The 10,685-nt window shown below is 35.5% G+C and overlaps 1 protein-coding gene across 1 annotated transcript in view; it reads right to left on the bottom strand.

Moving 5' to 3' along the window:
- Nucleotides 1-894: 894 nt before the first annotated feature.
- The window catches only part of DNAH8 (dynein axonemal heavy chain 8), a 159,680-nt gene continuing 149,889 nt past the window's right edge, over nt 895-10,685 (bottom strand). The window contains exons 72-76 of the mRNA XM_070727251.1: nt 7,845-8,001; nt 3,406-3,558; nt 3,119-3,308; nt 1,997-2,118; nt 895-1,341 (exon numbers count right to left, since the gene is read on the bottom strand). Coding sequence (XP_070583352.1) covers nt 1,054-1,341; nt 1,997-2,118; nt 3,119-3,308; nt 3,406-3,558; nt 7,845-8,001 — 910 coding nt within the window. The 3' untranslated portion in view covers nt 895-1,053. The remainder of the gene's footprint in view (nt 1,342-1,996; nt 2,119-3,118; nt 3,309-3,405; nt 3,559-7,844; nt 8,002-10,685) is intronic.

Below are 10,685 nucleotides of genomic sequence, written 5' to 3'. Positions count from 1 at the left end.
TACTAGTCATTGTGAAGTTTTTGCCCTCAGAGGTAAGTCTGGAAGTGCTGTTTTCTTTCCTGTAAAGGCACATGTTAGTTCTAAAAATTAAAATATTTTTGGTAGTATTTTTTCCCGATATCAGCCTTTGCCATTATGCTTATAATGGCTGTAGGTACAAGGTGGGTTTCTCCCAGTTCAGGCCAGTTCACCTGAACTGGTAACAACCTGCTGTTGTTCACAATTCACAATGAATTGTCACATGGATTTTGTTCAGTCGGTGCTGATCCATGGGCGCCGCCATCTTTAAAAAAAAAATTGGGGTGTGTGTGAATTTTTATTTATATTTTCTTCTGAGCATGCACAAAGGTCAAATTTCTGCCGCTGTTTGTTGGCTTTTTTGTTTTTTATTTTTTGGCACTGCGCACGCACGCATCTGCAAAGCACACGGTGCACTCATATGGTGCAGCCACATAGGGTGGGAGGAAGCGAACCGGCAGCAAGGTAAATTAGAACCCATCCCTCCTCTAGGTTACATCTCATGTAAAGAAATATCCTCTCCCCCATGGCTTAATTTCTTAGATTTCAATCCAGTTGAACTTGCTTAAAAATGTTGTAACTGAGCTGTTACTTGCAAAGCCTTTTTAAAAAAATGCCCACACACATTTTTCCAAATATTTTCTGTGCAATACTTTCAAAAATGGTATATGCTGTTCTATAGTTTCTGACAGGTAGTTGATTCACCAACCAGTTAAAACTTGGAATCTAAGAAAATACTTATATTTTTAAAAAGCCTAGTTCCTACAAAAATTCCAAAAACTTGTCCCATATAATCCAAATTCTATAATTCATTTAGTTATAAAATATAATTATCATAGAAAGGAGAAAAGGAACAAAACTTAGACCGATTTTACATTTTGATAATAAGATTTAATATAAATAGGAAACAAAACATAACAATAAGCATTGCTAGAAGGAAGAAACAGAATATCTAATTTTAAGGAAAAAATAATTTGTGTGCCCTCGTGTTTTGAAGAATGTTGCGTGTTTCTATTGTAGTCCAAGGACTAGAATTTATTTAATGTCACACAGAAGAGCTACTCCTCTTAGTATCCAATGATCAGGAGATACAGTTGTTCTTAGGTAGATTGCAGTGATATAGGTCAAATCTGTTCTTCTTGGCTTCTTATAAATGGGACAAACATAGAGTTTAGGATCTCTTGGGCCTGTTGTGTTAATTGCAAATATATGTACAACAGGAAGTAAAGTGAACAGAATCTTTGCTGTAGATTCAGTAAGCTTATTATTACGTCTATCCCATCCAGCTCCATCCAAGTATAATCCATAGATATAAACCCCTTCCTATATAAAAAGAATGTATAATTATTATGATTAGAAAATTATCAGCTTTTAATATTATAACATAATTTGACTGATTTAACCTGTGTGATATAATCTATATAGTATAATTAGCAAAATGTAAAAAAAATTACTAGCAACATTTGAGAAAGTAAATCAATCTATAATATTTCTGAATGATAATGAATAATGCAACACATATTTGTGTTTACCGAAAAGACCTTACTGTGAAATTTAAAAGAGTTTTCCCTTTTATGCTCTATGTACCTTTCTCTCTGGGCATGGTCACAATCTGTATTCCTAAGAATGCAATAAGAAAAATGCCTTATAGGATCCTTCATTTCCTGCAAAGCTCTCCCCCCTCAGATGACAGAAGCAAATCAATCAAGAGAAGTTTTTATTACAGTGATGTCATCCTCCTCTATCTCCACTCCATCTTTGCTACTTTGATAATGGAAGGTAAGAAAGGAGCATGTTGGGACTACATAAGTGAAAAACACATGTGCTTTCTTTCTTTTATTGATCATTTCATTGTTTAAAAATCTAAAGTGAATAGAAACCAAACATTTATTTTCAAAAAAATCAGGTTAGAATTATCAAAAGACAGAATTAGTTTGGAAATAAATGCAGAAAAGGGATGTATCCATGGTATACTTACAGGAGGGGCTGCAGTGATCTCTTCTTTGACCTGTTTCAGAACTTCATTATGGATGGTCACTGTATCCAAAGCCCAGCCTTTATGCGCTCTTGTAACTTCTTGTCTCATAGCGGTTAGAAAGCCTGTAAAACAGGCAAAAGAATAAGACAAGTTTATTGCAACCTTTTTGTTGTATACATTTTTATACTGTAGTGTTTTATGGCTAAAACATTCACAAAAAAGAACTACTAAAATACTCAGTAAAATTACTAATACAAAATATGGGTGAATTTAAAAAATTAAGAAAATACAATTATAAATATACAGTATAGGCTGCTGGTCTGGTCTGGATATAGACTAAAACCCTGGTTTGTATTTTACATTTAGAGAAGCATAATGCTTTTAAACTGAGAGCGGAACCTGGACAAAGAAAGAAATACAGCAATAAACTTTTGAACTATTGATGATACCAAATAGCTTCAGTTTTCTGGCTTGTATTTTCTTGCAATTATTTATCTTTCCTTTGCTTCCCCCACCCCACCCCCCAAAAATTGTAAATGTATTTTGTGAATTAAACAAAGATGCCAATAAGGGGTGGATAATCCTGTAATCATGATCAGGATAAGAATTTCAAAGGCAATGCTTAAAAGAACATTGAATTTTAAAATCACTTTATGAAATGCAGTATTTTATTCATTTGATACAATAAATTGCCATTTAGTTATTTCAAATTGTAATAAAATTCTATATAAAAATGGGTGGGTTGGTATTCCTTGATAACAGGGTCTGCACATTGACTTCCATCTATATGAGACAAGTTACATGTTAACAATTTTAGAAAGAACTGTATATATTTAATATGTATGGCTTAAATGATGCTATATCCACTGGTTTGTTTAAATAATCAAATAAAGAGAAATTTGACTTTCACATGTATCTAACAGAAATCCTGAAGAGTAATACATAATTTATAACCATGCATTTGAAAAAAGTTTTTGATATACAGTATATTGGATTTCTGCCTTGGCTTATATGTAAATGTGATAGAATGAAATGGAAAAGTTATATTTTTAATAGACTAATATGGCTTCACTCTTATAACAGAAGATATTGTTTATTTTATTTATAATAAATGATACTTACCCTGAGGATTAAAAAATCCAGTCATCCAAAATACATGAGGTCTTCCTTCAAAGATCCAAACACGGAACTGGGAATTTCTTTCTAAAAGTTCAGTAAACCAGAAACCCAGGGTAGAAGAATCCCATGATACACGCTTCCAGAGCTGAGGAATGCGAGCATCGTACATGTTATCAAGAGCATCTCTTAGGTTCTGGAGAAGTGAAAGATAAAACATATCATGGCATATTTGAATAGAAAATGTCTTTATTTCAGAATAAATGATTATATATAATACTGTACTTGGTTACCTCACTCATAATAATAGTTCCTTCTATGGCTAGTTTAAGGTCAAGGAGGCTGTTTCGGACTATTTTGATAACTTTTTGCATTCGGTCAATTTCTTGGCGAAGAAAAATATTCATAGAATTAAGATGGCCCATTTTAATTAAACGAGCTTTTACCTAAATAAAAACAATTTAAAAAAACAGATCAATCTCCAAAGCATTTAGAGTTTATGCAAAATAAAGAATACTTAGGCAACAGTATTCCTATTTATAGTACTATACAATCTGCCTGTAGATAGCACTGTAGACAAGCAATTTCCTTCTCTTCCTAGCCAAGAGTACTATATAGTTCCCATTTGGTGCTAGAAGTAGAATTTCCCAAAGGAGAGTAAAAGCCCATTGATTGATTGATTGATTGATTGATTTATTATTTATTTATTTATTTAATCAGATTTCTATGCCGCCCTTCTCCTGGGACTCAGGGTGGCTCACAACAAAGAATACAGTACATAAAGAAATCTATTATTTAAATATTTAAATATACTAAAAATCTCTCTACTAAAAACATAAACATCTAATTTAAATTGATTCTAAAAACCCCTATACATTAAGAAATAAACATCTACATTCATCCTAATTATTCATCATTCATGGGCTGGGGGTATTAAAAGTGCCCCCAGGCTTGTCCACATATATTGTTTTCAAGGCTTTGTGAAAGATTAGGAGGGAGGGGGCAGTGCAAATCTCTGGGGGAGGGGAATTGATTCCAGATGGCCGGAGCTGCCATAGAGAAGACTCTTCCCCTAGGCCCTGCCAGAGAGCACTGCCTGTCTGATGGGACCCAGAGAAGGCCAACTCTGGGAGCTGATTGATCGCTGGGATACATAAGGTAGAAAACAGTCCCATAGATTATTTATTTATTTATTTATTTTATTTATTGGATTTGTATGCCGCCCCTCTCCGTGGATTCGGGGCGGCTAACAACAGTAATAAAAACAGAATGTAAAAATCCAATACTAAAACAGCTAAAAACCCTTGTAATAATAATTTATTAGATTTGTATGCTGCCCCTTTCCGAAGACTCGTAATCTGGTAATCTGGTGCCATGCCATGTAGGGATTTATATGTCATAACCAACACTTTGATTTACATTTGGAGACCAATGGGTAACCAATGCAGCTCATGGAGTGTTTGAGAAACATGGGCATATCTTGGCATGCCCATGACTGCTTCTTTGGCCGCATTTTGGCAAACGTCCCCCTCGCCACAGCTGAGAGATGGTATTCTAAGCTCAGCTGTGGATCGAGGAGGATGCCCAAGTTGCAGACCATCTCTGAGGGAGGCAGAAGCTCTCCCCCAGGGCGATGGACAGACAGATGGAATTCTTCTTGGATGGCAGGACCCACAGCCACTTCGTCTTGTCGGGGTTGAGCTTGACCCTGTTGACTCCCATCTTAAAATGAACTTCAGATATTGGTTTGATGGGCTATTGGGAAAATATGTATAGGAGATCATGTGAATATATGGGGAAAAAATTCACTAGAGTATAAAAAGTAAATTTAAAAGTTCAATCCAGAAATTTATCATGCTTTACTGATAGAGATTATTTATAGTTAAGGATTGAAATGAAGTTCTCTAATGATATTAGTATTTGGGTAATGAAACATTTCCAAAAAACCAACCAAGCTCAGAGAGCCCCACAGGCCTCCAATCATAGAAGGAGGAGGAGTAATAGTAGTAGTATAATGCTATTACAAAATGTATCTTTAGAATTCTAGAATTCCTGTATGTGTTCAACTAGTTATAGTGGATCAATTTCATGAAGAAATTCTATGCAGCCACCATGAAGTCTAATGGAGAATATACAGTATGTGAGCAGCTCTCAGTGGAATATGCCTTAAATCACTAGATGTTATGATCATCCAAGCTCAGATATACAATGGAAATGACTATCCAGTTAGTGGAAAGCAATGCAATTATTGTATTCTTACATTTATTTAAGATTTGTAAGCCCTTGTTGCAGACAATGCAGATAACTGTTAATTCTGGGAAGTAAGTACAAAAACTAACAACAGTAAATACTGTATATACTACATTTAATAAAGCTTTTATGTTTTTTCTTTGAGCAAGTGCAGAAATTACAACTTTAATATTTGTCTTATTCTTTCATATCTCTTCTGGGTGAATGTTCATAGCATCTTTTCTCATTGCTCTTCTGATTGGAGTTTTAAATGGCAGCACAGATGTGCCAATGTTTGCAGCATCTTGACTATAAATGTGAAAATTATTCATTAATATACCCAGTTGTTTTCAGTTATTACAATCTAGGGATGCACATGACCTTTCATGTGAAATATTGAGTCAAGGGAAACATTCTCATTGGTAAATGATTAGCTAATAATTTTTCCTTAAGCTAGAATCATTTGATACATATACAGCGAAATTCATATTTTAACATCATGAAGGGACTAATTTCCTTCTTATGCAGCACCTGAGGATTTCTTGTGCCAGCAAGTTTAGGGTCCATCTAAAGCAAGATGGATTCAGGTCTATTGGAAACAGGGGGTTATAAAGCAAGACAAAGCATTTCATATTCCATCCATCCATCCATCCATCCATCCAGAAGTAGAATTGTTTTCATTTTAATTTTATTTGCTAATATCATCCTATAATGACATCTTTTTTAGTGGTGGTAGAACACAGAAAAACCTCAGGAAGACATCCCTCTTGTAAAATTAAAAAGTATTTTCAAAAGCATATAATAAGAAAAGAAGCAGCTTTGAATAGACAACTGTGAATGAGAAACAAAAGAAACAGGGATAGGTTTTGAAATTATTTTCCCTCGAAGCTGCTACTTTGCCTCTTGTTCATTAACATTTAGTGCAGCCTTAGAAAGTGATTTTAGTTCTTTTTAACACGAGAATTATTTGAAGAGATATAAATAATGAATAGTGGAGAATCACTAGCTATAAACTTTTTTAATAAAACAAGCCCCTTGGAATTAAGATACGAAGAGCTTTGAAAATGCATATTTCTCAGGCTTTCATCCAAGCAATGCCAATAGCATATTTAAAAACAAGGTAACATTCCACTGATAACGTTGCAGAGCTCAGAAATGAGCCGGAATCATTTCTAGCTCAGATTGAGCGTGTTCAAAATGTTCAAAAACCTACAGACCTGGGACCAAAATGATCATTTCAGCTCCTGTTTAAAATATTAGTAGATACTTTTATTTCAATCAAGGAAAAAAGAAAAGGGTTGGCATTTTTTATTTATACCTGGCTAAGCCAAATCATACTTTACCAAGCTTTTGGATTAATACTGAATACCATTTTCTGGGGTAAGTAAGGTCTATCCTATGGAAATCCCCCAGGAGAATAAATATATTGTCCAAGGTAAGTCAATTACAGTGTTCCTTAAATTATTGCAAGCCATACAGTTCTGTGCCTGGGACTACAAAACAACTCAAGCCATTATAGCCCCAATTTCATGCTTTATAATTATGGTATTTTAATTTTGCTTACTGCTCAAAGTCATTTGCTAAAAAGGGTGGACATATAAATACATAAAAATAATAAATTAGGATGAAGTTCTTTTGTTTCATTTGGTCTAAACACATCATTGCACATTTTGCCAAGAAGTTTGCCAATAAAATATTGTTCTAATATTTGCTGTATTATTTATGCGATCCTTTGACAAAATTGAAAGAGCTGCTCCATATAGTCCAGCAGAGCTATTTGGATCATAACCTATGCCCACTTCTGATACTTGACCACAAAGAAGATAATTTAAAGCCAAGGTGATTTTTATTTTTGTAAAAGCAATTGTAAAATATATTGAACAATACCGTAAAACCCACACCCTCTCCCAAATGTTAAGTCTATTCCCTCTAGGGCAGTGTTTCTCAACCTTGGCAGTTTGAAGATGTGTGGACTTCTGGGAGTTGAAGTCCACACATCTTCAAGCTGCCAAGGTTGAGAAACACTGCTCTAGGGATAGAATAACACAACTATTATATTGCTGTGCCCCTCAGGGGCAAGTATGGACCGTGACTAGAAAAAGAATTGCCCGATAGTGGAATTGTGAAACACACAAAGAAGGGGTTGAGAAGAGTACAGTAGTACCTCTAGATACGAGCTGCTCCACATGCGAGTATTCCAAGTCACGAGCCACGACGGGAGCAAAATTTCTGTTCCACACCCAAGCTCAAATTCGGGATACAAGCTGAGCTTCCACTACGTGGCGCAAGAATCCTTGCTTCTGGTTATCTCGGAGGGGAAAAACAAAGTCTAAAGCCATTTGTTCCAGATATGAGTTGATCGACATACGAGCTCCGTTCTGGAACGAATTAAACTCGTATCTAGAGGTACTACTGTATTTCCTTTCAGCAGTCTTAAACAAAACAAAGTGTGTACCACTATGGACTAGCATTTTCATTCTTAGGTGTACTTTAGAACAATTACCTCATGGGGTACATAATCAGGGGGCAGTTTCTCAAGCATATCTTCAGCCAGTCTGTACACAATAGCTTCTCGAGTTTCTCCTACTCCACCTCCACTTTCTTTTGGCTGAATATTGGTTATAGTGTTCAAGACATCAGCTGCTGTGTTACTCTGGTATCTGAAAGGAATATTAAATGATATGTAATAAAGCCAGAACTTGTAAGAACTGTAAATTGTCAAATAAGATTGCTATAAATAACCCACAATAAAAAGCCACAGACAATTCAATGAATTCCTGCTATTTCTGGCATTGGGGAAACAAATACAAAAAAATTATTAAACTGAAGATGATCAAACCATGATTGGCCGTGAACATTTGAATGTAACAAGAACATGGCTTTTGTATATTTCTGAGACTTTAAAACAGGCAAGGACAACAAACAGTTTATAATATGAAACACAGTTTCAATTATTAGTTGTTGCTGTTGAGTTTTTTTTAAAAAAACCCACAGCTATATTCATGTAGAATATTAAGCACTTTGTTGACCTATCTCAACAGACCTTTGTCTTGTATCTTTTCCTTTACCATCCTTTATCATCCTCTTTCCTGAAAAGGAGAAACCTGGAAACTTTTAGTTAGGCTAAGTTTCAGGTTTGAGATTGTGAGGCTCTGGAGTGCTTTGACGTTTGTGAGAACAATTTGTTATTCTTGACCAGATTGTCTTCAAGATCTACAGCTATTAAACATGTGCTCTGTATATAAATTCAGCATTGCTTTGAAAATATTTTAGGTTGTAAAGCACAGGGAGATATTACTGCTCCAAATGGATTTTTAGCATTTTAAATTCTAAAGCAGAAAAAATGAGGTAAAGGAAGGATCCGTAGAGAAAAATCTAAAGATTTTGTAGATTCCCCAAACAGTTAGATGTTAGTATCTCAAACTAGAAATGTCATTTAAATTCTTCAGTACATTGTTGTTTAACTCTGTATGGTGGGTGGAATCCTCAACTCGTACAGCAAACTACTTTTTAAAAAAAGCTGCTACATTAAGTGTTTCCTAGCATTCCAAATGAGGTTGTTGAAAAACTGATGAGAGATAGCTTGAATTATAGAAAATGCTTGAAGAAACAGATTATCTTTTTAAAATACATTATGCAAACCTTACAAAATTGTACAGCAAATGGTCGTCTTAAAACTTGATCAGAGAAGGTAACAAATAAATAAAATCCAGTTTCCTTTCAGCCGTGCTTCCAGACCAATCAAGCAGCTCTGAGAGATGAAGTAACATAAGAGATTCCTAGCATCTGTTTCACAAAGTTGCTCAATTTCGCTCGCAGCAGGGTTCCAGTTGGGGAGGTCCCTTAGAAATGATGGAGGCACATCTGTGCCCTGTTATCTGGGAGGAGTTTAAAACAATTGATTCTGAAGAAGTGGACTGGGGCCTTGTGGCTGGGAGCAAGCTGCCTGGGCTCCCAGTTTCCTTCTGGGCAAAATTCAAGTTGCTAGTTACATGGCACAGGACCAAGTTACTTCTGGAACTGTCTTTTCCCAAGAACATTTGCCTGTCCTACCACATTAAAAAGGATGAGCGTGTTCCTTAGGCCTTCTCTTAAAGGCTGTCATCTTATGGGGCTTAGTTAGTGTGCTGTTTCCCTGGCAGTCTCTTCCCTATGAATACCATTTCCTCTGAGCTTTCACAGACCCCTACCCTTTTGACCTAAGAAACACTTAAGAACTGGCTTTTCTCCCAAAGGCTAGGATAGGATGAGAACTTGTGCACTGCATGGGAAAGTTTAGCTGTAGTTCCAGATCTTTTGGTTTTAATGTTTTTATTATAGATAAATATTGTTTGTTTAGTTGTGAGCCACCCAGAGTTTTGTTCAATATGGGCAGCTATATAAACGTTTTAAATAAATAAATAAAATCATGAGATCTTATCAATGACTGTCAATTACAATTCAACCTAAACCAACATGCTTATGTCCTGATTACCACAACTTTGGACTGTTGCAATTTATATGGGATTATGTTTGAAGATATCCCAGAAGGTGCAACTGATAGAGAAAATGGTGGCGATGCTACTAAATGGAGAAATACACTATTGTAGAATTCCACCTATTATTTAGGTTGCTGCACTATCTTTCAATAGGTTTCTGTATGAAGTTCAAAGTGCTGGGCATTATCCATAAAATCTTATAGAGTGTATCAGCTATTGTTTTTGTAAGCATGCTTTGATGTCCAGTCTAGTCACATATTGAGAAATTGCCTCCCTTGAGAGAGCTATGGGTTGGGATGAACTGTCAAGCTTTCTTGGTAGTATTTCCTGGGATATGCTGCCTTTGGAGTAGCATAGAATATAGAATCATAGGGCTGGGAGAGACGTCAGAGGTTTTCTGGTTCAACCTTTTGCTCAAGGCAGTAGCCTTGAAGGATAGTTGCCAAGTCTCTCCTTTGCTTTAAAACACACCCTCAGGCCATACCATAGTGATAGTGCAACTGTTGTGTCATTGTTTTTTACTTTATGCCTTTTCTCTTCTATCTGGGAGATGCCAGACATTCATGATGATTTTAGAAAAAAACCCATGGAATTATTAATAAATAACACTATTTCTGATGTGCCCTGGATAATTGAGAAAGCCAAATGCCAAAAAGAAGTCAGTATGTGTGTTTCCTTGATCGTAAGAAAAACTTCCATTTTATTGATCCTATCACACTGCAGAAAGTGCTCAACAAAAATGGGAATCCCAGAACATCTTATTGCCCTTATTAAAAACTGATACACAGATCAGAAAGTCACAGTATGATGGCAGAATAGTGATCTGTTTATCAGTTTTTAATAAGGGCAATAAGATGTTCTGGGAT

This window comes from Erythrolamprus reginae, chromosome 1 (genome assembly GCF_031021105.1).
Source record: "Erythrolamprus reginae isolate rEryReg1 chromosome 1, rEryReg1.hap1, whole genome shotgun sequence".
Taxonomy (NCBI): Eukaryota; Metazoa; Chordata; class Lepidosauria; order Squamata; family Dipsadidae; genus Erythrolamprus; species Erythrolamprus reginae.
This window is presented reverse-complemented; position numbering and strand designations above follow the sequence as displayed.